The sequence below is a fragment of the Arvicanthis niloticus genome, chromosome 6 (assembly GCF_011762505.2).
Source record: "Arvicanthis niloticus isolate mArvNil1 chromosome 6, mArvNil1.pat.X, whole genome shotgun sequence".
Classification (NCBI taxonomy): Eukaryota; Metazoa; Chordata; class Mammalia; order Rodentia; family Muridae; genus Arvicanthis; species Arvicanthis niloticus.
Window position 1 is genome coordinate 87047063 of NC_047663.1, and position 27891 is coordinate 87074953.

The following is a 27891-nucleotide window of genomic DNA, read 5'->3' on the forward strand; positions in this document are numbered from 1 at the left end:
TTCACTACCTCCTTCTTCATCTGTTTGAGCTGCTCTTGGAACTTGGCGTAGTCTCGATCCTGCTCCAGGCGGATCCGCTTGGCCTCCTCTCTGCGGCGCACGCTGTGGTCCTGCTCCATCTTCTCCACCTGCTGCTTCTGCTGCCGCTCCAGGTTTTCTAGCTCCACGTCATAGAATTTCTTCTTGGCCTGGAAGGTGCACAGACAGACTCAGTGGTATCCAGGAGCCACTTCATACCTCTGAGTCTGTACTAGTCCCAGCCCAGCCACCCTTTGCTGTGTGTCCCAGGGCAAGTTACTTAACCTCTCTGAGTCTGTTTCCTCATCTGACCTGGCAGGATGGTGGCTCCACTGAGGGGATTTCCTCTAGAGGTGTTCCTGTGTGACTCAGGGTCACTGTGACCTAACCACCTTTCTACAACCCCTCTCCCCACCTGAAGAAAACACGCGGGCCAGAAGCCCCTAGACCCGCCTGTTCTCACTCACGTTGATTTCTTGTTCAAAACGTTTGTGCATTTGCTCCAGCTGCAGCTCGTGCTTGCTGCTCAGCTGCGTCTGGTTCCGATGCTCTTCTTTCTGCAGAAGCCGAAGCTCTCGGAGTTCCTGGCGCCTGCGGATTAACAGACACAAACGTTTCCCAGTGAGAAGGGGGACCCTAGGACCTCGGTATTCACAGACTGGACTGTGGGAGAATCCCACTGACTCAGGCAGAGATAGGGTCAGGATTCAGGCTTCATTTGATAATCACCGACAAAAAGGTGAGGGTCCTCCATATATAAAGAACACTGACAAACCAGTAAGGAGGAAGGAACTAACCACCCCCCTCCCAAAAGTGGTACACAATATGAACAGACATAAAGCAAACTAGTGCAAAAACAAGAAAAAACTTTGATATGAGATGCAAATATAAAAGAAAAATTAAAAGGCAACTATAAACAGACAAGCATATAGAAAAATTCATACTCCATGTGATACTGATATAAATTAGAAGAACATTTTGGACGATATTGGCGATACCTCAAAGCCTTTTGGTACCCCAGTTTCACTTCTGGATTAAATAAGAATTTTTTTAAAGCTTTTTTTTTTTTAAATATGTGATTTTTTTTAAAGGATGTTTTTAACAGTGTTGTTTATAATTAAATTTCATTCCACTGGCTAAGACAAAGGAAATCCCTAGAACATCCTAAACTATTTCTATTCTGGAAGGCAATGATGACGTCTACAAAGCCCTGGTCTCGGGGCACTCCGAGCATCCTTGTGTCTGCAACCGATGATGCACACTGAAAACTTAGGCAGAATCTCGCTTGTCAACTAGAGACCCAATGCTTGCAGCTTATCTGCCAAGAGACATGGTTTCCCCAGACGCACGAGGGGAGCAGGGTCCCCCGGGAGGGCTGTTAGTGACAACTGGAGCGTGCAGTTTCCTCCTCTGCCACTCCTCCCGTTCTCATGGGTCTGCCTCTGAGATGTACACTGAATCCAATCCCTGCTCCCCCCTGGCCACTGCCCCAGCCTAGGCCGAGCCCGAGGCCGAGGCCGATGGTGTTGGACAGCCCGCCACATCCCAAGTCAGTTTTACCTTCTACAGCTAAGACCTACACAGTGGCCAGAGAAACCATCCAGAAGGGACATCAGGGCCCACACTATGTGCCACTTCTGCCATTCCTGGAATCCTCCACCCTTCCCTCGCAGCATACAAAGCCCAGGTCCTGCTCCCACACAGACCACGGTCCCACCCTCCTTCTGGCCTGGCATTCCACACTGAGGTCCTGTTCCCTAAGGTCCTGATAAAAATCAAGAGGCCACCTGCCAGGGTCTCAGAAACTGTAGGTTCCCTCGGCATGCCCCAGCTCTGGGGTATTCACCTCCTCCCACAAGCTCAGCTCAGGGTGGTGACGGGGAGGTCCCTGAGAACAACCTTTGTTCAGCTCAGGCACTTACTATTGTATTACCCCGGGTATCCTTCACAGTGTGCAGCACCACCAAGAATTAGCCTGGGTATTATGTTTAAAACCCATAGGTATAAATTTGACATGGGACATAGCTTCACGCATCTAGATTTCAATCTGTCCCACCTAGAAGATGGTGCACAAGTGGATAATTTGGGTGGACATATGGATAAATGATAACTGAAGAAGTGGGCGGATGGATGGATTATATGGACGATTAGACAGATAGATGGGTACGGACATGGGTACATTAATACATTACTATATTAGACATTAGTACAGACAAGGGGAGGTGGATGGACAGATGGATAACTGGGTGGACAGGTGGGTGGGCAGATAAATACATGGATGGATGGATGGATGGATGGATGGATGGATGGACAATAAGTGGAAGAAAGAGCCAGGCAGTGGTGGCGCACGCCTTTAATCCCAGCACTTGGGAGGCAGAGGCAGGTGGATTTCTGAGTTCGAGGCTAGCCTGGTCTACAGAGTGAGTTCCAGGTACAGCCAGGGCTACACAGAGAAACCCTGTCTTAAAAAACCTAAATAAATAAATAAATAAATAAATAAATAAATGGAAGAAAGAAATAGATGAATGGTCAGGTGGTCTGTAGATGGGTGGGTAGTCAGACAGCTGGAAGATGAGTGGGCCAATGGATGGGTGGGTGCAGGGACAGGGATTAGGTTGCTAGGCAGAGGAGCAGAGACATGGCAATGAAGACAGAGGTTGAGTAGATGGGTCACCGGGCATGTGAGCGAGTGAGAAGATGGACCGAAGAGATGGGTGACAGACAAAGTACATGAATGCAGGATAAAGGGTCTCAAAAACACTCTCCTTTTGCCTCAGCCCCCTCCCCTACTTCACGCCATGGACAGATAGCCGTCCCACCCACAAGGCCAATGCCTGGCACTCCCAGGGCATGTTCCCACACCGCTGCCTCCCTGGACTCACCTGAGAAATCTCATCTCCTCGTCTTTCTTCTCATCCTCGCTGATGATCTTGGAGGTAGTGATGCTGACCTCCACGCCGTCCACCACAAACCGGCGGGTCCGCTTCAGGGTCTTGTTGTGCAGTTTTGAGCCCTGGCAAGGAGAAAGTGTCCAAGTTCAGCTAGGGTGAGGTCCACAGCCTGAGCCCAGGAAGGATGTGGCCGTCCACTGTCCCCCTTCCTCAAGCTTGCTAAACAAGGCCTTAGGCCACTTTCCTTCTGCTGGGATGAGGCCTCAGACACCTCTCAAGGCTCTTTACCTCACGAAGGCCTTCTTACAAAACACAGACTTGACATAAAGAGAGAGAGAGAGAGAGAGAGAGAGAGAGAGAGAGAGAGAGAGAGAGAGAGTGCTGTGTGTTCACCCTCATTGGCCACTGTTGCTTTTGTGACCCAGGGAAAGATCTTTGTTTTGCCTGAAGCTCGGCTTTCTCACTTGCCTCCCGGCTGGCCATGAAGATTTACAGAGGAGCATGTACTGGTTGGTTTTGTGTGTCAAGTTGACAACAAGCTGGAGTTACCACAGAGAAAGCAGCCTCCCTTGAGGAAAAGCTTCTATAAGATCCAGCTATAAGGCATTTTCTCAACTAGTGATCAAGGGTGGGAGGGCCCATTGTGGGTGGGGTCATCCCTGGGCTGGTAGTCTTAGGTTCTATAAGAAGCAAGCTGAGCAAGCCAGGGGAAGCAAGCCAGTAAGCAGCACTCCTTCCATGGCCTCTGCATCAGCTCCTGCCTCCAGGTTCCTGCCCTGTTTGAGTTCCAGTCCTGACTTCCTTTGGTGATGAACAGCAATGTGAAGGTGTAAGCTGAATAAACCCTTTCCTCCCTAACTTGCTTCTTGGTTGTGATGTTTTGTGCAGGAATAGAAACCCTGACTAAAACAGAGAGCATGGGGCACACAGTAGCTCCAGCTGGCACGGGACTCATTTCCTCTAGTCACAGTCACTTACCACAATCCCTGTTGGATCTGCTGGCCTCCACTGACCCTGCTAAAGCCTGAGGGCAGCCAAGCTTGTCTGGAGCCTCACGGGCCACTCCTCTCAATCACCTCTCTCTGAATAACTGCAGTCCACCAGGCTGCTTGGAGAGGACTACCTGACCCTCTCTAAGGTGTCATGGTGGTCGACATGTGGTGCCGTTGGAAGCGTTCCGTTCTAACTCAGTTGAGCATTTAGAGAGGGGCCGGTACTGGTTTTCTGATGGCCTCTGTCCTGCCCACTGACTCTAAATTTTCTGCCAGCTCCAAAGGCCCTTCATACCACAAGCTAACCCTGCCTCTGCCACATAACTCAAGGACCTTCCAGCCCCTTGAAGAGGAGTGGGCACGCCAGAGAGACTAAGAGTTGGTTTCTTGCTCTGTATGCTTCTGCCCAGTGTGTCTCACCTGGGCTATGGACACTTACTGCCTTTTTTTTTTTTTTTAAATGGTCCTGGGGACTGGACCCAGGGTCACATATACGCAATGCTAGCTAGCACTCTGCCACTGGATCACATCTCCAGCCTGAGAAGTACGAGATGTTTCTCTATAAAAGCCGCTGGGCACAGCTGGGCAACCACAGTTCACGACTATCTGTGTCAGTTCTGAAGAAATAAAACGGACAGGATGCTCCTGTGGAGTGCGCTTCTCTCTGCTCCAGCTGCTCCTGCGGGGCTGTCGGCTGCTCCCGCTGTCACGGCCTCGCACTTGACAGGTGCGTGAAAGTCTACTTTATATCGAGCAAGGAAGGTAACAGAGAAATCAGCACAGCATCACTCTCTCCCCCACATCTCCTACCTCAGCCTTGTTTGGGGGTTCAGGCGGCCAGCAGTAAGTTTAGCAGAACTGCTGGAGACAGACAAGGAAGGGGGGGGCTCCCCACTGCTGGACAAGGAGCCCCGCTGAGGTCCGGCCCCTCCCTGCCTCCACCCACACAGCCTTGTGCCAGCTGCCCATCTGGAAACTGCGGGAGGAAGCAGCCTTTCGGTTCTGTTTAAGGCACTTTGCACAGGGTGGCTACAGCACCTACTGTCACCCACTGCCAGTCAGGAGGCCAGAGAGGAGAGTGATGGCACTCTAGCTCAGTCTACCTGTCAGCACTGTTCACGGAGCTGCCCCCAAGCCAGGGAACCTCCGCCTCGGGAATGTTCTTTCCCCAGTTTTCACTGGACCCTTTAACTAAAGTTTGAGATTTGAACCCAAACTAACTGCATAACATTACTACCTTATACTGACTCCATGTGGGGGTTTAAGCTATGAGGTGAGCCAAAATCTTACAGAGACAAAGTCATGAACCATTTAAAGTAAGAGGCTGTATGTGCATGTGTGTGTGTATGTGTGTGTGTGTGTGTGTGTTGCTAAGCATGCACCAAGATCTGGGATCACCCCTGGCGCCTCTTACAAATACACAAATCAAACGCAATGTAAATAGCTTCTGCCTGCTTTTGAGAATGGAACCAGAGCATGGCACGCTGGCCAGCGTTCCTCCCCTGGCCCCCAGGTGACAGGTGATGTTACCTTGAGAGACAATGAGCCTGTTTCTTTGTTCAGTGACAGGTCAGCCGACAGGGAGGTGCCATAGTCCATGCTCTCTGAGGTAGACAGGTTACTACAGTCCGAGGCCCTCTCAGAATGGCTTGGAGTTAAGGAGCCGGGGAGCTCCAGGCCACCATTGGCCAGAGTCTCGCCACCCAAAGTCTCCAGGGCGCTGCTGTTAGGTCGGCTTTGGTTGGCCTTTTGAGACTTGCTGGCTGAAGGACTGGGATTCTCAGTATGGTCAGTGATTTGCTTCTCGTCATCCACCTGAATTCTGGCATCCATGGATAATGGCCGGGACTTCCGGAGGGGAACAGGTACCTTTAAGTCATTGTCATTCTTGGAGACCCCATCTGCAGGGCTGCTGATCTGGGGGGATCCATCCTCTGAGGGTTGGCTACAGGGCCCATTGTTCACATGCTCCTGAGGCTGGCTGGGAGACTGGCGGGCGGAAGAATCCTGGAGAGGGTTGTCAGAGTTGAGGCTTGGCTGAGTTACACTGGCGGAATCCTGAGTGTGGTTGACTAGGGGCTAGAAAAGAGTCAAGGCTGAGTTGGTGCGGCTCCACAGTGGTGGTTTGGCCCCACAGGTGACAGGTGACAGGCCAGCAGAGCAGAGCAGGGACCGCTGAGCCTAGTCTCCACCACTCCCCACAGCCTTTAATAAACAGGCTACCACCAGGGTGAAGACCAGGCTCCTCTCTCTACTTGTAATTTCATCTAATAGTTGTTCCCGTCCTATGAGGAAAACACTGTGGCCAGCTGTAGAGAGGCCCAGCCGATTGTCACAGTGCAGGGGAGAGAGGCGGGTGGGGGGGGAATACCCCTTTCTTACCCAAGGCCAGGTCTCCCAATTTCAACACATACTGGCAATCTGATTTTCTCTCTCTCTCTCTCTTTTTTTTTTTTTTTTTTTTTTTTTTGAGACAGGGTTTCAGGTAGTTCAGGCTGGCTTCAGACCTGCTGTGTAGCCGAGAACCACCATGATTCTGATCCTCCTGTCTCCATCTCCCGGGTGCTGGGGTCATAGGTGTGTACCGCCAGTTTTATGAGATGCTGACATGGACCCCAGGGTTTTGGGCATGTTGGGCCAGCATTCTACCAACTGAGCCACACGGCCATTTCAGTAATCTGAATTTTCACATGATATCTGTTGATTGCCAGATGGCAACTACGTCACATCAAAAGATTACATAAAGTGCCAATCAATCCTACCTAGGGACTGTTTTCAGCCTGCCCGGCCCGTGTATTTTTCCTTTTTGTGGGGTGGAGAGTACTGGGAACGTTGCTATGTGAAACCAAATACTGATCTCTACAGATCAAAAATAAATGTCTATTTGTGGCATTAAGGTGGAAAGGCAGCTACTGGAGTGTGCGGTGGGAGCCAGGGACCTCTTCCATCTGAGTGAGAACCAAAAACAGATTTTACAATGAAGCTTAATTTGAATTAAAAAAATTATGTTAAAAATTTAACGAGCCAGGCGCAGTAGTAGGGTACACACCTACCCTTAATGTCAGCGCTCAGGAGGCAGAGGCAGGCAGGTCTCTGAGGTCAAGGTCAGCCTGGTCTACACAGAGAGTTCGGGGCCAGCCAAGGTTACACAGTAAGACTCTGTCTCAAAAGCCAAAAATGTGAAGGGCCCGGTGTTCAGGGGGAGTTCAGCTCTGTGACAACTCAGCCCTGATTTACTGGGGACTCTGTAGGGAGAGCAATCCCCCCAGGAGAAGCCCCTGGATTGAACTGTGAGATCAGGGACACTAGCCAGATCCTGCATGCTCGAGAATCTAGATCTGGCCAACATTTACTCAGCCTCACCCTGGGCACCCTGGGGTGTTTGGGGATCCCAGACAGTTGGCCCCAAGAGGCAGAAAGAAATCCTTCCCCAACCTCTCTCCCAGGGGCGGCTGGGGCCCACCCTCCTCACCTCCATGTTTCTCAGACTTACCGGTACAGCATCCACAGCATCCTCCTCTTCTCCATCCTCCCTGCCATCCTCTCTGGCATCCTCCCTGCCATCCTCGATCTCCTCCATCACCTCTGCCTTTGCCTCGGCCACCAGCTCCCGAAGAGCCTTATTACTGGTGACTTTGCTGACGAAGGGATGCTGAGGAGGAGACACACCTGTTTTAGAGCCATCTGGAGTCAGCCGTGGGGCAGGTATAGCTGCAGGATTAGATCCTCTGCAGGATTAGATCCTGGAGCAATGAGGACCAACTCTGGTCCCAAGGCAACACGTGAACTTGAAGTTGGAAGGGGAACTCACAAGCCCTGCGGCAGGTCATGAAGCCCAGCGTGTAGAGGGAGACACCCAACTCTGCAACTTGAGCTGTGTGACCCTGAGCACACCACTCCTTCTCTCTGAGCCATCTCCAAAGGACAGACAGACAGACAGTCATGCTGAAGTCACGGGAAGTCATGAAGATGAAATGAGACAATTCCCGTGAAAGTGCCTTGTAAAGTCAGGGTCCAGCCCACGGTCTTTCTTGGGATGATATTGTCTGTGTGTTTGTTTACTTTTTTTTGACCCAGGCTAGCCCTCCCCCAGTTCAGCTGCTTCGTTCCATCCAGTTCTGTTGCTTTAGAGAACCCTGACTAATATACAGACTAAATATGGTTTGTTCTGATATGTCCATGAGTCCATGGAGGTCAGGATGTGGCACTCTAAATGAGAATGGCCCTTATAGGCTTATGTTTGAATACTTGGTCCCCTGTTGGTGGAACTGTTTGGGAAGGATAAGGAGGTGTGGCCTCACTGGAGGAGGTGTGTCACTGAAGCTTTGAAGTTAAGTTTCTTTTTTTCAAAAAAATTATTCGTTTATGTACTTTATGTATGTACGTTTGCCCACCAGAAGAGGGCATCAGATTCTATGAAACTACAGTTATAGATGGTTGAGCCACCATGTGGGTGTTGGAAACTGAACTCAGCCGGCCGCCATGCTCCCCTGATTGATGGTTATGAACTCTAACCCTCTGAAACTGTAAGCCCCCAAGAAACCCATTCTTACATAAGTTGCTTTGGTCATGGTGTCTTATCAGTACAATAGAGGAGTAACTAAGATACCCTCCCACACCCAGCTGTACCATGTACCTACAGAGTCTCTTTAAGGACAGACTTCTATGGATAAGGAGCACACCCTGGCCCTGAACTAACTGCTAATTTAACTTGCTTCAAATTGTATTATACGGCTACCGTTGTGGATTCAGGTATGTGGCTCTCTCATAACTCTGTCTGGACATCTTCCTGCTTAGTAGATAAGCTCAGTAACTTTGTCTCACTATGACTTGTCTTAATTTTTTTTTTTCTTTTGAGATAGGTTTTTATGTAGCCCAGGCTGGTCTCATACTCTGAGTCTCCACCTCCCTGGTACTAGGATCACAGGCACGTACCAAGTTTATGCAATGCCAGGGGTTGAACTCAAAGGGGCATGCTGGGCTGCAGCCCCCAATCCCCAGTCTCCAGAATTCTGTGGGAGGCAGATGTGAAGATCCATCCCCTGCACTGAGCAGAGGTCCCCGCAGCTCAGCAGGGTCACTTCTCGGTGCTGGGGACAGATGCTCAGTGGCCTCTACCATTGATCTCCACCCCCTACTCCTTTCTGATTCCACCGCACAGTCTCACTGAAGGGCCATGTCACTGTCTGTTTAACCGTCCTGCTGCTGCTGGACACATGGGGGTGTTTCCTGCTCTGGGTGACCATGAAGTAAGCAGCTAGGGACAGTCTTGCATCTGTTGTCTTTGGGCAGAAATATCTATTTGGTTTTTAGAATGGCAACATAGAGCTTCCTGGCAGTGACTGAACTCTAAGGGCATGCTTTCTTATAGACTGTATAAAACCCCAAAGCAAAAGGTCTGGGGATGTTTGGTCATCCTAAAGCATCCCGGAAAAGTACTGTGGAGAGCAAGTGTGCAGATATCGCCTCCCTGTGGCCATAGTGGGATTCCTCAGTCCCCTTTGTCATAAGGGGCAGAGGGAAAGGAATACTGGGAGTTTAGGGGCATCACTGGGTTGGAATTTGCTTATCTGAGGTTCATGGGAAGAGGGCTCTGCTGACCTCCACTGCTATTATCAGAAATCTTATTTCTGGATGAATGGCATCAACAAAAATGTTGGAGAGCTGGGCAGTGGTGGTACATGCCTTTAATCCCAGCACTTGGGAGACAGAGGCAGGTGGATTTCTGAGTTTGAGGCCAGCCTGGTCTATAGAGTGAGTTCCAGGACAGCCAAGGCTATATAGAGAAACTCTATCTTGAAAAACAAACAAACAAAAATGTTAGAACATTCCTTCAATGACTAAAAATGACATTTCTGACACCTTAAGAACACATTCAGGGGCTGGGGAGGTGGCTCCTCAGTTAAAAGCACTGACTGCTCTTCCAAAGGACCCCGGGTCAATTCTCAGCAACCACATGGGAGCTCACAACCATCTGTAACTCCAGTCCCAGGGGAACTGGTGCCCTCCTGTGGCCTCCGTAGGTACTGCACACATCTGCACAGACCTACAGGCAGGCAAACCACCCACATACACAAAATAAAATATTAAAAAAAAAAACAAAAAAAAAAACATACTCAGACCTGGGAAAATCCACGAGAAACTATTATTTTCTGTTTGTACATTTAAATGTTCCTGGGGCTGGAGAGATGGCTCAGTAGGTAAAGGCACTTACAGGCAAGCCTGAAGACCTGGGTTTGATCCCCGTGTCCCAGATGATGGAAGGAGAAAACTGACTCTCACAAGCTCTCCTCTCATCTCCACATATGCCATGGCACATTCGTGCCCTGCCCAATACACACGGAAAACTGAATTAGACAAAAGTTTCCTTTGTGTCTAGGTAACAGCAGGAGCAGAATGTTTGTCTACTGTGTGTGAGATTCTGAGTTCAGTCCCCAGTGGACAGGCAGCAGGCTACTCTCTACTCAACGTGTTCCCCTCGAAGCTACAGGGCACTTCTTTAAAGAGCTGTGTCCGCCATGCTTTCTTGCACTGCTTTGACTTCAGTTTTTTGACTTCAGTTCTAGTCTAGTGGAAACTAGTGTGAAACTGAATTTTCCTGCTCGGCTACACAGTGACTCCAGGATGTAAGGAGTCATGTGCCAGGGCCAGGCCAAGTCTTTCACCTAAGGGAGTCAGAAGGCTCGCGACAGACTGACAGACCAGAGGCTGATGGAAGATTCTTAGTCTCTCTGGGGCCTTCCTGAGAGGGGAGGTGTCACATTCAAGCTGGGACCCAGGAGACACGTGGGCAAAGGTAGGAGAAACTCCAGGACCAGAGTGTTGGGCAAAGTTACAGCCTCTGAAGACCCTGAGCTAGGCGTGGGCCTGGAGGCCGGGGCCTGTGCCTGGCAGACAGCCAGGCAAAGGGGGCAGCGAGGGAGGGAACCTGGGCGGTGTGTACAGTCTCGGGCAATGGAGAGCATTCACTCCCTGGTAACTGTCAGCTCTGCTACCTGAGAGCACATTACTTTGGCTGCTGCATGTTTCCAGTGGTCCCGAGTGGGCTTTTCACAGAACTCACCAACGGGCCACCGGGATGTGCAGGGTTAAGTGTGCTGACTAGGTGACTGACGGGAGCCAAGCCACCTGGGATAAAATCCGGCTCTCAGTGCCAACCTGGGCAAGTCAAGAGAGCCTCTCTGTGCCTTAGTTTGCTTATCTGTGGAGTGGGGATAACAGTTTGGCTGTTCTATGTGCAATATAGTGAGTGTTCAAAACAGCACTGTCTCTACCACCCCCACCATAACCACCATTACTACCATTACCACCATAACCCCACCATCATAATCACTGTCATTGCCCTCTAGATGGTGCCACCATTACTGTCCTGACCGTCATCACTACCACCACACCTGCCACCACCAGCCAGCAGGAGCAGGAGAACAATCCGGGCACCTTGTCACACTCCCTGCCATCCCTCTACCAGAGCATAACTCTCTGGGAATGATGAGAAGAGCAAAGATCCCCAGAGCATCTGAAATCCGTAATACAGTGACCCGAGCAGGACACCACAGGGCACTGCACTGCAGCAGCTAAGGCAGACATGACAGAAACCAGCAGTGTGGGCCCAGGCTCCTCAGAGTACAAGGTTTTCTCGCCAGGGCACCCTACATATTGACCAAATTAGTAGCCCTTGAGAAGAACCATCTGCTGTGACTACCTAGAGCTCAAGGTCCCTGGGAGGATGGAGAGGGAGGGCAGTGTTTCACGGAGGCCCAGTTAAGCAGGGCAGCTCCCTGCAAGGGGCCCAGGGCAGGTGGCTAGTGTGTGGGGCAGCCCTGCCAAGGCTGACTGGGCCTTGATTTGTGTTTAAGCTTTGAGAGACAAGGAATAGGCAGAGACACTGCTGCATTGGGCCACCACCTCTAGGTGGAGCTGTAGAGAAGCCTTTCTTCCTGTCTCAAAGCCCCTCAGACAGCTGGACCCAGGAACCTCCCAGATGCTGCGGAGGCAGGCTGGTCCAGGCACTCATGACCCTGCAGAAGAGCTGATCAGAGCCGGCCTCACTGTCTATCCCTCCAGGAAGAGGGATGGCTGCTCAGAGCCAGCTCTGCTGAGGGCTCCAAGCTGCCAGGACGGAGGAGGCAGCATACAGTTTGCCAACTGTCACCTGTCTTTGGCCAGGATCTCTGCTGTCACTGAAACAGATGTCCTTTCCAAGTGAGCTTATTTTCCCTCTATGCACTGAGGAGCCATTAGGGGGCGATGCTCAGATCAGAGTCTGCTCCCTTCACCTGCCGCCTGCCCCCTTTCTCTTTGTTTCTGTCTTTCTTCGTTTCATTATTATTATTATTATTACCATTATTATTTAAGAATACTTTATTTTTATTCTGTGTATGGATGTTTTGCCAGCATGCGTGTCTGTGCACCATGCACTTGCAGTACCTGTGGAGGCCACAAGAGGGCACTCCTATGGGACTGGAGTTTCAGATACTTGTGAGCCACCATGTGAGTGCTGGGAATTGAACTCAGGTCCTCTGGATGAGTGGCCAATGCTCTTAACCACTGAACCATCTCTCCACCCCTGCTTTGGACCGTTTTTTTTTTCTTCCACTCATGAGAAGCAGCTTCCCAGAGTGGCCAAGAGCACAGACTTCAGAGCCAAGTCACTAGAATTAGGACAGGTACCATCACTGACAGCTGTGTGACCTTGTGCTGGAGGCACCTCTGTTCTTAGCCATGGTAGCACAGAGGGAGCTGTCTGCATGGTAGTAGGAGTCAGAGAGTGCCACCAAAAACGGGTAGGTGTGACCTTTCAAGGGACACCTCTGCCATACAGTGCCCCTAAGGGTCCCACAGCTTCCCGATGATAACACTGTAAGCCTAGACCAGTGTACCTCCAGCTGCCAGGCCTTGCCCACCATGATGGACTGAGACCCTCCACAATGATGAGCCAAAATAAATCCTTCCTCTATGATGCCTTTACTGGGTATGTCGTCTCTGCAGTAAGAAGGCCAAGTACTAGCCATGCTAACGAGGGCTCTGTTTAGGGGGAAGGACTGGAACCCTGTTTACAAAGTCCCTTTGAAAACAGACTCAGGAATGGGAGTGGCCTCATGGAGGTGGTGCATTCTGGGCCTGTTCTGAAGGCAGAGAGAATCGATGTGATGAGAGAGGGGCGGAGAATGAGAGCGAGAGCACCAGGCTGCCTGGGACAAGATGGGCAGCCATTGCAGAATGCACCTGAGACGGGGGCTGAGGGCTCTGTGTGGAGGGGTGAGGCTCAAGTGGCTCTGAGCATCCAGAGATATGCAGAGACAAAGGTCTGGGGTCAGGGGTGGACTGAGCTTAAGGCTTGAAGTGGGGGTGGGGGGAGGCAGAGGCTGGCTTCGATCATTGCAGCAGATCAGGGAGCAGAGAGCTCAGAACTTACTGCGGTCATCAATTGTGCTAGGTGGGATGAGGCAGTGAGGGAGTGAGCAGTGGGCAGGAAAGAAGGTGCCAGCCAGGTTGTGACAAGTGACAGGCCTGAGCTCACTGATACCTCCAATCCATGAACACTGCTGCAGAACCGTTAGAACAAAGTGAGCAGGGTCCTCCCGATAACATTTGCATGTGAAAAGCATCACACACAGACTCTTCCTATCTCCCCATTGCTCCATCCGGCCAAGGGAGAGACGGAGGCACACAGGGAACTCCTCACACCCCTCATTTCAGATCCAGGTAACCAACTGCTGCAGGACACTGGCCAGGGATTTGTGCAGATGTATGTATGACTGAACCATCAGTTCTGGCGAGCTTGGGTGGCTTAGCCAAACGGGATACAAAAGGATAGAGAGCAACAGCACCCCAGGAGTAACAGATACAGGGCCGAGGTGCCCACAACCAAGACTTGCTCCAGCGCTGCCATTCCAACCAGGTGACCTTGGGCAGGGACTTCTCCTCTGAGCCCACTGTCCTCAGGTCTGACAGACCCCTGTATCCCTCCCGCCCTACACTTTACAGGTACCAGAGAAGCCCTAGCCAGCCTGGGGGCACCTGGGTAAACTGAGGCAGAGCTCCTTCCCTCTGCCACTCTCCCCTCTGCCCTGTGCTCTTCCGCTGCACACTGTGAGTCCCCTGGCAGACGCTGCTTTGGCTAGGAAGTGGAATTCCCGGCTCCTGCCAAGCCTCCGGGCGACAGCTGGTCTCTGCCCTGACAATGGCAGGCGGGCCGGATGCCCTGGCACGGGAGGTGCCATTTACAGGAAGCAACTGGTCCCAGGTGGCTTGGGGCCTTTGCACCTGACAGTGACAGCAGCCCCATATCCCAAACAAACACACAAGTGGGCCCTGAGGAAAGCCACACATTTGATTTTGAGCCAAAAGTGTGAAAGGAAAGTCAGAATCTCCCAGCCGATAGGCTCGATTCTGTTGTTTTTTTTTTTTTTTTTTTTTTTTTTCTTTTTAAGAAAGGGTCTCTCTATGTAGCTCTGGCTGGCCTGGAACTTGCTATGTAGACCAGGTCTTGAACTTGCAGTGATCCTCCTGCCTCTGCCTCCCAGGTGTTGGACTTAGAGGCGTGAGTCACCACCTCTAATAGTGTACTGGACACATGGAGCACTCCTTGAGCACAGTACCTCACAGCTGAGCTAAGCACTTGACCTCACCGGTGCCTTTGAAAAGCAAGGCAATGAATCCCCACTCACCTGCAGCAGTTGTGCGGCACTGGGCCGGGTTTCTGGGTTCTTATCCAAGGCTATCTTCAGAAAGTCTCGGAACTCCACAGACCTGGGGGATGGGCATGAGTAAGAAGTAAGCCCCAGCCCGGGCACCATGTGCTCAGGGTTGGGTGTTCAGAGACAAGGGTCCACGGGACAGCCTTCTTATCATGCTCATCACTGTCCAGGACACAGAGGTCTAAGAGGAACGTAGACTGGCTAAGAAATGAGCATGGCAGTGTCAGAATCTGAACCCAAGCCCCCATTGCCAGCCCTGGGCCATGTGGCTACTTGGGCTCTGTTCCAGGACATTATCCCGGGACATAATGGGATCCCGCCTGGCTAACTGGCCTTGCTCTCATGTCTAAGGTTTTACATAGTTCAAGCGGGCAGTTCAAAAAGGTCTGGAGGTGCCCCACCCCCACCCTACCTCCGACATGCCCCTGGCTTTGGAGTGGCTTCAGACCCTCCATAATTACGCAGTTCTCCTTACCACTTGGAGGGTGTGAGCAGGGTGGGAGGGTCCGACTTGGCAATCTTGAGCAGGACCCGCATGGGGTTGAGCTCGTGGTGTGGGGGCTCGATCTGCGCCATCTCGATCAATGTGATACCCAAGGACCAGATGTCAGCCTTGTAGTCATAGGGGGCGTCCTTCATGGTTTCGCATAGCACCACCTCAGGGGCCATCCTGAGCCAACCAAGCAACAATTAGAGCTAAGAATTGGGCCCCTGCAGGTGCTGCTCGTAGCCTCAAGGTCTCGAACACCACCAGCACCACACTGGAGGTTGGCAGTATTTGAAGCCTTGATTTGAATTTACTGACATCCCATTGTCTTCCTCAAGGGTCTCGGCCCGCTGCAGTTCCTGGAGCCTGCCACAAGGTGGCAGCAGCCATCCAGAACAGAGTCCTGGGGAAGGGGTAGGTGGGTGAGGGCAGAGGGGGAAGGTTCCAGCAAAAGACAAACAAGGTAGGACAGTGGGGTAGACAGAACAGGACAGCACAGAGAGAAAGGGGGGATGGGAGAGAAGAGAAAGGAATAACGGGAGGGGTGGGAGAGAAAGAGTTAAGAGTAGTAAGCAAGCCAGGAAGGGGCTGAACACCATGGCCAGTTGTAAAAACAGAACACAAGGTAATCAGGTGTGAAACTGAGTGAGAGATTGCGCTTGGGGTGTCACACGTGTGGGAAGGTGGGGGTTCAGCTCCACACACCTGCAGGCTGAAGCCAGTGCAAGACTTCAGGCGTCTTCCTCTACCAGAGAGCTTTCTTCTCATAGGTGTTTTTTTATTTTAAGTTATCGTTTTGAAAAAGGACGAGACACAACAGGCGAGACAGGCCCTGGGAGACTTCTCATGAGGACAGGAAGTGAATTTACATTGTTCTCATGGAGCCCCGCCCATAGATAGCACCCCAAACTCAGGACATGTGTTAAAAGAACCAAGAGCTGAGGCACCTTTTCAGGGACTCCGTTTAGTTTATTAGTGGGGTGCTTTCCACTGTAACCCCGGTTTATAGATGATGGCTGAGGTGTGGGCAATCGAAGCCACTTGTGCTAGACACAGGAGCACCCAGACGGTGGACGCATAGACTCTGAGCAGCTGACTCAGGGGCTCGGAACTGGTGCCGTGTGCCCTGACACACAACCCGTCCAGAGGTAACCACGGGGTGCTAGGCTTGCTATGTAGCCTGCTAATCAGTTCCCCCAGAGGCCCCACAACTCACCAGTAAGGCGTTCCTATGAAGGAATCTCGCTTTTGCAGAGTTTTCAGATTCTTGGCAGACACGCCAAAATCAGCTGCAAGACAAAAACCACAGATAAAAATCACCGCTGAGAGATTCTTCTCCACCCACATCCTAGGTGTGGACTCGGAACGCACTTGCTGGACAAGGATGAGGCAAGCATGCTTTGGGATTTTTTTTGGGGGGTGGGGGGTGAGACCCTGTCTTAAAAAAAAAAGCCAGGCTCATTTGATCTAGTAATCCATTAATCCAATTATGAATCTATGAAATACCACTAAGTACAAACAGTTACAATACTCATGAGTGCGCTGTTCAAAGACTCACACCCTTGCAACCAGAGTTACAGAACTGTCATTTAAAAAAAATAAACATTTTTAAAGGTATTACCTGTAATCGCTTAGCTTTGTCTTTTTCTTTCCTTTTTGGTGGCTCCTAGTGTCACCTTATCAGGTTCTAGTCCCATCTGGGGCACGTCCAGGGCTACCATGTGCTGGCTAGTCTCGTGTCAACTTGACACAAGCTAGAGTCATCTTGGAAAGGGGGACCTCAACTGAAAAAAAACACCTCCATGCAGGCTGTCTGCAGGGAAGTCTGTACGGCATTTTAAAATCATTCACGTGTACCTCAGACCCCTTTCTGTGTACATGACCCATCTCCCCTTCCCTCTTGAAGAAGGTATGGGTCTTCAAGCAGTTCTTGAGCATAGAACCTCACGGCTGAGCTAAGCAGTGAGGAGCTGAGGGTCTGGAGGGTCACAGCTGACTGCTTCCTGTTCTGTTTTCACCACTCCACACGGTGTTCACCCCCTTTCCTGACTGCTTACTACTAAGCTAAGACATGGGTGGTACCTGTGCTAGGACTCACATATGGAGCAGTCAGAGGACAACCTGTGGGACTCAGTTCTCCTTTTCCACCATGTGAATTCCAGGAATGGAGCTTGGGTCGCCCGGCTTGGCAGCAAGTGCCTTTACCCACAGAGCCATCCCTAAGGCCTAACTTCCTCTCCTGTGCATCTCCTCTCTCTCACCTCCCATGCTGATTCCACTCCAAGCCATCTTTATAAAATCACAAACTCCACAGTAGAAGTGGACTAGTCCTGACATCCTTTTCATCACTAAGTCCACACAGTCCCCAGTTTGTCCTGGATCGGGGTCCCTAAAAGTCTAGGGGGCTCTTCAAGCAATCGAGGGTCGTGGCATGGAGCTGTCTGTCCAGGCACAGGGAAACTACACAGAGGACGGCTGGGGGTCAGGGTGGAATAAGCTAGCTGGAGAGCCACAAGCACGGTGACACCCAGTGATGGTTTCCCCTCTGTGACACAGGGATGCCGATCCTTGGTCCTTTAGAGCTCATTTAGGGGCTGTCCGGAGGATCAAATTGACATTTACAAAATATCTCCCCTCCCAGCTTAGGTCATCATGTGTCTCCATACAGAAGACACCAGACAGGAGCACCTTGATTCTCCCAAGGACAGGCCCACCCTGAGAACCTAAGGCCTTAAGAGACTGAGGTGTGGGCTGGAGAGATGGCTCAGCAGTTAAATAAATCTGAGAGAGAGAGAGACAGAGAGAGAGAATATATGAATATGAGGTGAACAAGCCTATTCTGAGTGTGGCCATGAAGCAGCTCTCTAGGCCCAAGAGTAAAGACTAGTCACAGGTCCATGGAGACTGGTCACAGGTCTGGGGGGGCGGGGAAAGGGGGGAGGACCAGACCTGCTAAGGGTGTGGTTCAGACACAGGAGACCCCCCCAGCCTGCTTGAAGAGTGGCCCCTCAAGGGTTCCTGTAAGAATGGGGATTGGCCTTTCCTTCCTCCTGGCTGAGTCAGCCTAGATACCTGTGAGCCTGTTTCCCCACAAACACCATGGGCAGGACACTATTCCTGTCTCCTGGGAAAACACTGGTTGACACCTTGGGGTGAAGCTTCCAGAAGTTGACTATTCCACTCCCACCCCACCCTACCCCAACCCCTGGCTTTGCTTTGCCTTCTTCAAGAGGGAAGGAGAAGCGGGAAACCACCAACTTCCACAATGACAACTGGCCCCAGGGCCGCCCCGGAAGCAGGCACCAAGTGAACTTTTAGGGGAGCTGTTACTTCTTCCTCTTCACAAGAAGGGGCCCAGTGTGGAGGGTGGGGTGGCTCCTTCCAACAGCCCAGGACCTCAGGCATTCCGTGGACATTTATTGGGGTGACTTGTGTTAGAGTTCATGAGAGAATCCCCTGAGAGGATGGGCGGCCATCTCAAGGTATCTTGCCCAGCCTGGTCTGATTCTCTGTTTTTGAATAAGTTAGAAACAGGGCAGCGGGTTCAAGGGACTCTCCCCGATAGACTGGAGCTTCTGTAGAGACACCTTTTGCTCCGCCCACAACTCTAGCTCTGACAACACTCCTGGAGCAAGAAACCCAACCAATTAGTTGAGGGAATATTCTCATAGTCACAGCTAAGGGAGCACAGTCACAGCTAAGGGAGCACGGTATCAGCTAAGGGAGCATGGTCTCGGCTCAGGGAGCACTATCTCAGCAAGGGAGCAGTCACAGGTAAGGGAGCACAGTCACAGGTAAGGGAGCACAGTCACAGCTAATGGAGCATATAAACTTTGCTGAAAAGTCTTTGCTCATACAGTCCAGCCCCACCTGCTATCAACTCCAGTCTGGAACTATTGCTTGGGATGTTCTAGAAGTAGGTCATGTATCTTAAATAACATCCATTATAGTACATTACTATGGTTCTATTTTACCACTAAATATTATTAATCTCTTACATACCTAGCTTATCGACTAAACTTTGCCACCAGCATGTATGGATAGTGTGTAGAGGGTTCTGAACCAACAATACTGTCCGGCCTTAGGTTGTGTTCCTATGGATAAGCAGAGACTACTGGATGCATAGCCTTTTATTTTATATGTATGAGTGATTGCCTGTATGTATGTATGTGCAACCCTGCATGCCGGTGCCTAAGGAGTGAGAAGCAGACCCCCTGGGACTAGAGTCACGGGTGTTTGGGAGCCACCAAGTGGGTCCTTGGAATTGAACCAGTCTTCTGGGTAGCAAATATTTGTTCTTAAAATCTCTCCTGCCCCACGTTCTCTGTTACATTGTATTATTTTTATCTTTCTGTGGTGGAAGGACGTGTCATAGTGTGCATGTGGGGGTCAGAGGACAAACTTGCAGAAGTCAGTCTTCCCCTTTCGACCACGTAGGCCCTGGGGATAGAATTCAGGTCATCAAGATAGACAGGAGCAGGTGCCCCACTGTGTGCTGTTGGCAGTAACCCTGGTCCTGGCTACAGACGTCTACAAACAGATTTAGAATACAGACAAATGCTTCCAGAAGCAGCATTCAGAAGAATGGCAGACTGGAAGTCACCGAGTTCACTCCTGGAGCTCAGAGGCAAGAGGTTAAGTCATGTGGCTCTGCAGCTGTGAAATAATATGTAGCCCTAAAAAAGGAACGTGGCTGTGCCTGGACAGACTTGACCAGAAGTTTACCTGTAACACTCTGAGACAGACAGCACACGCAGCATCAGCCCAGCTTCATTTAAAAACCAACCTCTGTTGACTACATGTACCAGCTTCCCCAAACTCAGCTGCGCCCAAAGCTCACAGCGGTCAGCTCCCCAGATGCGGGGTTTCGGTGGGGGACAGAGCACAGAGGCCCTCAATCTATTTATTCTTTTGTCTTTACACAGTTTTATTCTTTAAACCATTTTTTGATGGAGTGCACTGTTTTCACTGTTTAGAAAATAGAAACACATCTAGCAATGTTATTGGGGTTTTTTTTTTCTCTCTTTCTCTCTCTTATGTAAAACACAGGATGTGGTGAAGGAAGACTCTGCAGTCTTCTGGGGAGTGTACATGCTGGGAGTAGAAAGGAGAGGCTGAGGCAAGTGTGAGCTGAGTGAGACACCATGGACCAGCAACTCCCTCGAGAAGGCTCCAGGAGCCAGAAGCTGGCACGCTCCCGGAATGGGTGGCTGGCTGGCTGGCAACATGATACAACACACTTACTACCCAGCCCAGAGCTTCCACAGGTAACCTGTTTTGCATGTGTGTGATATAACGGTGCCCGAGAGCAACACTCGAGGATACTGGAAACGGCGGATACGGTGTGGTTTTAAAAGGCCGATGAGAACGTTCTGTCAAGCACAGAAAGACAAAATCTGCAACTCATCTGAGGATCTTCAGAAGTAGAGTGAGGGAGGCAGGGAGGGAAGAGGGGTGAGTTGGGGGAGCAGGGAGGGGAGCCGGGAGCTAGGATGGGTGAGTAAAGTGGGGTAGAGGGAGCTGGGAGGACCAGGAAGGAAGAGGGATGAGGGTGGGTGCCCAGTGGAGCCGCTGATGTTTTAAGGCGGTGACAATAACTGACTGCCTCAAAATCAAATTGATTTTAAACGTTCTTCTAAGAAACAGCAAGCAGCTGAGGGGATGACCACAACAGCCACAGAGCCTGCTCATGTCACCCCGCACCCCCGTAAATGTGCGTAAATGTGTGTACTTCTTGTGTTTCCATTAAAAATTTAAAAATACACACACACACACACACACACACACAAGCATTTAAAAAGACAGTCTAGAGGCAAGAGCTACAATTGATTGAAAGTACTTCCCTCTACCCAGCATGCTCTGGGGCTTGAGTCCCAGCACCACACAAATATAAAACTGAACAAAAATACATAGATACTAGTTTCCCCTGGACTCACACATGCGACTTTCTGACTTCACTACCAATGGTGTAATGTGAATACCTTGACGTTCATGCGTGGGCACCCCTCTCTGGGCCAGCCCCATCTCTTTCTTAGAGACCTCACTACATGGCCTTGGCTAGCCTATAACTTTCTATGTAGACCAGGCTAGCTTCTAACTCTGCCTGGGATTAAAGGCAAGTACAACTACTCCCAGACACCTGAAGTACTTTTTATACATGTATAAATATATTTTCTTGAGGATAGAAACATTTCCTGCACACACTGGAAAACAGTTCAGTTGAAATGTTTGAAGATATACAAGTTCTGTTCCTATGCCCCTGGGTGACCAACACAGGCACAAGACACAACAGCTTCTCTCTGGAAGCCAGGGAGTACAGAGAGAATAAGGTGCTGGGTAGGGATGAGGATACCAACCCCCCCCCCCCACAACAACCTGGCTCAGTCAACCTGAAGCCCGAAGGCTCTCGCCACATCGCATGGTGAAAACTGTCCCATCCAAAAACCATACAACAGTAGCCAAGCCCCTCATGGGTCCACAGAAAGCAGGTCTTGAAAAGGCTGTGACCTGCTGGGCCAGGGGTGGAGGAGGGGAGTGGAGGCTCCAGCCCTGCCCAGGGCTCCCGGGGGTGGGGGTGGGGGCACCTTCCTCGGCTCCCTGATAGGGCTGCAGCAGCCAGTGTGGCCCAGCTGGACTTATTAGCAGGAGGCTTCTCCTAATTACATGATGATCTACCCTCCCCGAGGGTGTCATGGCAGCAACAATACCAGGCAGGGAGGGGACAGGATGCTAATGTGATCAGAGACACACTGCTCCATTCCTCTGGGCCTCAGTTTCCTCAAGCCCTTGTTATCCAGCCATGAGACTGGAAGGACTACCCTTACCAAGACAAGCTTTCTATTTTATTTTCTGTACGTTGGGGCAACTATATGTGGCCCATTAACAGAGCCTGTTTGCTCAGGGGCTCCCCGTTATCTTCAGCTCCTCATTGCTGCATTCATTCATTCATTCATTCATTCGTCTGTTTTTGCTTCTCATCTCCCCTTATCACCCCAAACCTCCAAAAGCAGTCTTCTGAGGTGGCTTCCTGCGCCAATCCCCTCATTCCTACACGATTCTCACAGGCCGAGAACCATGACTTGTTTCTCTGGCCTAATCCTCTCTTCCTCTGAAAAGGCCATCTTGCCCACCACACTAACACTGAAAGGAAGGAGGACTTCCGCATTGAGCCCTGGTCCCGCCCTCCAGGCCAGAGACCTACAAGCTGGGCCAATCACAGCACGCGCTCTTTTCTGGCAGCGACCAGTCAGCTAGGCTGGGCCAATCACAGCACGTGCTCTTTACTGGGGAGACCAGTCAGCTAGGCTGGGCCAATCAGAGTCCTTCCCCAGCATTACTGACACTGCGGCGTCCAATGGTTTCTGGCGTATCTTGCAGGTGACATAGGAAATGTAGAAGTAGATCTTGTCAGAATCTTCTGAGACTGGGGTTCTCTAGAAAGGCAGAGGCCAGGGAGGCTGAGCAGTGGTCTGAGTGGCTCTAACCAACCACATACTCCTAGCTGCCTCTTTTCCCAAGTTTGGTTCTAAGAGATGAACATTCACTGACTGGCTGGTTTTATGACATCTTGATACAAGTCAGAAAGGAAGGCAACCTCAATTGAAAAAAATGCCACCATAAGACCTGGCTATACATGAGGTGGCCTTCATGTGGGAGTGTTCCCTTTGCCTCCACTCTCACCATCGACTTCAGTCCGGGCAGCTGGCTACCGGGTCATGAGAGCAGGAGAGCTGGTCTTGCCCCCTTGCCATCGGCAGCACCCGGGAGAGCAGGCCCCGAACCTCACCTGGACAGCACAGCCGAGCTGGCCCTGTGGGCGTGAGCTAGAGAGAGCTGGCCCCACCACACATCTGCTGTAAGGTGGAGTGGGTAGGCAGAGGGGAGAGTCCAATTCAGTCTGCCGATCATGCTCAGCCTGGACTCTTCCCGAGGTCAGCCAGGACAGAGGCCACTTGTGTGCTGGTCCTCTCAGCTGTGCAGGGCCAACAGGGTGAAATGCTTCATTAAGCCACCCCTGGTCAGGAAGCAGCCCTCTGAATGTGGAAAACCAGGCTTAAAACAGGTAGGTGACCTGACTCTTCTGGTGCAATGCAGATACTCTAGTTCCAGAGGCCACACCCTGCCAACACCCCAGTGTCCTAAGGCTGCGGATTTTCTTTCTGTGCAAACACAATCCCAGTCAGTCCAGGATGGGGCAGCTGGAGCCGTGCCAGACCTAACTACAGAGGGAGCCTCAGAGGAAGGACACCGGAGACAGTGGCACATGCTCATCACAAGGCAGGAGCAGGTGCCTAGTACCCGCCCGTTTGACCCTGCTGTCATTTCACCCCTACACTCATCATAACCCTTCCAGAAGGATCCACTGGTATGCCTGCACTGCTATTAAAGAGCTGGCCTCTAAACCACCAACACTCAATTGGACCACACAACAGAAGTGGCAGAGCCAGGATTTGAACCAGGCTCGTCTGGATCTGACTCCTCCCACCTTACAGCTCTCCTATTCTTCTCTCACAGGGCATGTGTACAGATGTCATCTCCAACACCCTTGCCTGGGAGAAAGAACTGCCAAGCAATTCTCTCAGGAAGCCCTGAGCTGTACAAAGATATGAGGGTAGTCAGAGGGGCCTCAAAACAGTTCCACGTCTGGGTGGACCCCAGCTCCATTCTTGCTTTCTGTGTGTCCCAGGGCTGGTCCTGGTCCTCCCTTTGCCCTCTGCCAAACGCTGCAGAGCACACACCTCTGTCTGACTGTGCGGTTTCTGCCTCCACCCTCACATTATCCCCACAGTTCTCATGGAGGCTCTGCTGTACAGCTTCTCCTATGTCCCTAAAACCAAGGCACCCACTGAAGGAAGTAAGAAGGCTGACACTTCTATCCTGGAGGGGCGAGGTTAAGCATGGGGAATGCTGCAGTGAACTTGTTTCAGACATCACTGGGCAGTGCAGCTGAGTGCTATCAAGTGAGTCGGACCCAGGGTGTCAACCCTGCGGCACGGGCTCTCTCCACCCTCCTGCACCCCGAGCCCAGGAGACACTTGAATGCACACACAAGCACTGAGGGGCACCCTGGACCAATGTGGTGGACATGTCCAGATAAAGAAGTCGTAGGTTCTTCCAGGTTCTCTCCCTTGACTCCTCCTGTGCTTGTGGATTGTCTGATACGCATGTGCTGTCCATCAAATGGCAGACTTACAGGCATGTTACTTAACGGTGCAGAGAGAAAGATGAGAGGCTCTCAGAGCCACGCCTCTGGGGAATGACCCTGGGAAACGGTGGGAGCGGAGAGTACACATGTGGCAACTAGCTAGAATCTTACAAAGAAAAAGATTTAAAAAATCAGCTTTGGTACTCAGTTACCTTCAATCACACTCATGGGTGTATCTGTGGGTTTGATCAATTGTGTATTGAAAATATCCGGAGGGCAGGGGGGGAAACAGCAAGATGGCTCAGTGGGTAAAGGTGCTTAGATACAAGAGCTCTCCCATGGAGTCTGTCCAACTGGAAGTGAGGACCAGGCCAGCACCCCTGGCTTCTACACACAAGACTCAAGCAACACCTTCACCCCCAGTTGTCTCCATGTTGCCAAATGTCCCCTGACCCTGGCTGAGAAACACTGGAGTAGCTTTCGGTTCAAGGATGCAGGGAGAACTCTTGGTACCTTGGAGGCTATAGGGGTGGCTGTGTGTGTGAGGACCCACACTCACTTCAGCTGCACCAGCCAGGTGGCACCATCATTCAGGACACCTGCACTCAGACACTAGTTGCCCCTCTGGGCCTTCTTACCCAGCCTGATGTCCCCCTCGAGGGTCATGAGCACGTTGCCAGCTTTCAGGTCGCGGTGGATGATCCTCTTGCCATGCAGGAAGTTGAGAGCCTCCAACATCTGGCGGCATACGACCTGAATCTGGGGCTCCGTGAGGCCTCGATCCAGCTCTGGAAAACACGAGCGCCCTCGTCACTGACAACCCTTGAGGGGCTAGCACCAGACCATTTCCTGGTTGATACCTGAGCCTACACAGTGTCAGTACCAGGCTCTTGCCAGATCTGCACCAGACCTTCTCTAGGCCAGCAGTGGGGAGTATCTCCAGGAGCCTGTTGGAATACAGACCAGTCCTGTCCCCACAATACAACCACGGGACCGACAGAGCTGTTCTCCCTGGCACACAGATGTGACCAGCAAGGCACAGAGGGCTACTTGCTGAAAGTCACTTTAGAGATGCAAGGCTTCAGAGTGCAGGTTCACAAATAGCTCACTGAGATGCAGGGCACGTGTGGTAGGATTCGGGGTGCCTTGGTCCATTTTGCTGTGGCAACTGATACAGAAAGGGTTCATGGAAGTCCCAACAGCATGGCATCACCCACAAGGTCCTTGTGCCGTGCCACGTGGTGAGATAGCAAGTGTGCTAGCGGGTCACTGATGTCACCATGGGGACTGCCTCACGACCTCGTCGAACTCTAATTTCCTCCCAGAACCACCTGCAAACTCTGGGTTGCAGCACATGGGCTTTTGGGGGACACACTCAAGCTACAATACAATAGGTGGTTCTCATGGGTTAGGGTCACAGTTGGTGCTGGGTGCAGAGCGATGCTTAGGACCCAGGTGGGGAGAGGGCAGGGATGTGCACAGACAGGCCAGGACACACAGCAATCTCATCTGAACGAATGAGCCCCAGAAGCACAGAGCGCTTGACCTCAGGGCACAGGCAGCCCAGGTCACAGAGCCAGTAGAAACAAAGGCTTGGCAGTGGCATCAGGAAATGTGGAGGGAGGGGGTTGGGAGGGACCAGAGAGCCATCAGGTCACCAAGAGCCTTCTAGATGCTGGCTGGGGACTCTTCCCAACCATACAGTGTTTGTTTGGAGACAGTCCTCTTCTGAGGTCAAGATTGGTAGACCCGAGCAGGTGGGGGACAAGAAAAACTCTCTAAAAGAGGGAAAGGCTATGCAGAAGACCCAGAATAGAGTGACTAGTTAGTCAGGGCCTGATGGAACAGGACTGTATGTCTTTTCTGTGGTGGCTGCATGCAACTGGAAATTCAATATGAAATCCAATATGAACTGCATCTGGGTAGCCAGGCATGCAGTTGCACTTTGCACTTAAAAGCGTCCCTCTAGGGGCTGGAGATGCATGCGGTGCACAAATGTAATTCCAGCTTGGAAGGTGGAAGCAGGAGCATCAGAAGTTCAAGGTCTTCCTCAGCTCCACAACGAGTTAAGAGGCCAGCCACACATGCACACATGCACCACTCCACATACATGTGCACACACATGCACAAGAAGAAACAGAGGTACTCTTTCCAGATCTATAACCAAAGATTAATGAGATACATCTTGGGCAGGCATTGATCACAAAGCACTCTGGTTTGGGGTAAGGCTTGATGTTGTTCCTCAATGGTTCACGTTCTAGTCTCTAGTGTGGGAGTGTGCAGGTGATGGAGCCTTTAAGAGGTGGGAACTAAGTCTAGGTAATTAGATAAGGAGCCCCTCCCTCAGAAGAAATAAGCCTGGCCTTAGATAGTTCTTGCAGGAACCAGAAGTTATTAAAAAAAAAAAAAAGTAAGAGACTGACCACGGAGGTACACACTTTATAATCCCAGCACCCCCAAGGCAAAAGCAGGAGGATCATTGTGAGTTCAAAGCCAACCTGGTCTATATAGTGAGTTCCAGGCCAGTCACATAGTTAGACCCTGTCACAACAGACAGGCAGGCAGGCAAACAGACAGATGGTAGATAATTGATGGTAGATAGATAAATAGACAGACAGACAGACAGACAGACAGACAGACAGACAGACAGACAGACAGACAGACAAAGATAGGCAGACAGGTAGAACAGGTACGACTACCCCCTTAAGCTCTCTGACTTCCTGTCTTACTGTCTCACCTCTTTGCATGTTCTCTCTCATTATAACACCTGCCATCATAAGGCCCTTAGAAGCCACCCCATGAGCTCTCAGCTTTCAAAACAAAGCTTTAAAAAGCCTTTCCTCTTTAAAAGTACCCAGCTCAGGTATTTTGTTGGACCAGTAGGAAAAGACTTAGACACAATATTTTCTTAGCATTGATATCACTCTTTGCCAAGGACATCAAGACCAGATAACCCTCCCCTAAGAGTTTACAGAATGGGTGGGCACCATAAGGAATGAATCTCTGAAAGCTCTAGTGTACAGTTGGGGCGAGATCATTGTCTCTTCCCTAGCAACCTGGTGAGTGCTGTTTGGGGGGGGGGTCTTCTGTTCTCACAGCAGTGGGCTCCTGATGATGTCTTTTGTCTGTTTCTCTCACTCAAGTGCTTCCTTCTGCCTTCAGCGTGGGATAATTGCCAGGTACCTGTGTCTTGCTTTTGGATTCCCCAGCCTCAGAACCATGAGCCAAATCTAGTATCTGTTCTTTATAACTCATCCAGCAGCAGGAACAGGCTACGACACTGTGGGAACTCAGTGTCCTGTGGAGGGCATCATACATACACGGTCAAGAGGGCTTAAAAGGGGGAACAGCTGATAGACAGACACAGGGTATCTTGAACAGGAAGTGCCAGTCTTCCAGTAAAAGAGGCCAACAGTCACCCCATACCCCCAAAAGACGCAGGGAGGGTATCTTAATCAAGGTTTCCATTGTTGTGAAGAGACACCATAACCAAGGTAACTCTTATAAAGGACAACATTTCATTGGGGCTGGCTTACAGTTTCAGAGGTTCAGTCCATTATCATGGGGGAAGCATGGCAGCATGCAGGCAGATATGGGGCTGGAGAAGGAGTTGAGAGTTCTTGATCTAAAGGCAGCCAGGAGGAGGGTCTCTTCTGCA

General features: G+C 51.1%; 1 protein-coding gene across 2 annotated transcripts in view; it reads right to left on the bottom strand.

Annotated features, from left to right (window-relative positions):
- Nucleotides 1–27891, bottom strand: part of Stk10 (serine/threonine kinase 10) — a 92405-nt gene that overhangs the window by 20837 nt on the left and 43677 nt on the right. The window contains exons 4-12 of one of the 2 annotated variants that reach the window (XM_076937054.1): nucleotides 24872–25021; nucleotides 16305–16377; nucleotides 15077–15271; nucleotides 14572–14653; nucleotides 7395–7553; nucleotides 5432–5908; nucleotides 2901–3031; nucleotides 486–609; nucleotides 9–188 (exon numbers count right to left, since the gene is read on the bottom strand). In XM_076937054.1, coding sequence (XP_076793169.1) covers nucleotides 9–188; nucleotides 486–609; nucleotides 2901–3031; nucleotides 5432–5908; nucleotides 7395–7553; nucleotides 14572–14653; nucleotides 15077–15271; nucleotides 16305–16377; nucleotides 24872–25021 — 1571 coding nt within the window. Of the gene's footprint in view, nucleotides 1–8; nucleotides 189–485; nucleotides 610–2900; nucleotides 3032–5431; nucleotides 5981–7394; nucleotides 7554–14571; nucleotides 14654–15076; nucleotides 15272–16304; nucleotides 16378–24871; nucleotides 25022–27891 lie in introns of both variants that reach the window. The other variant, XM_034506484.2, reaches the window with a different exon arrangement.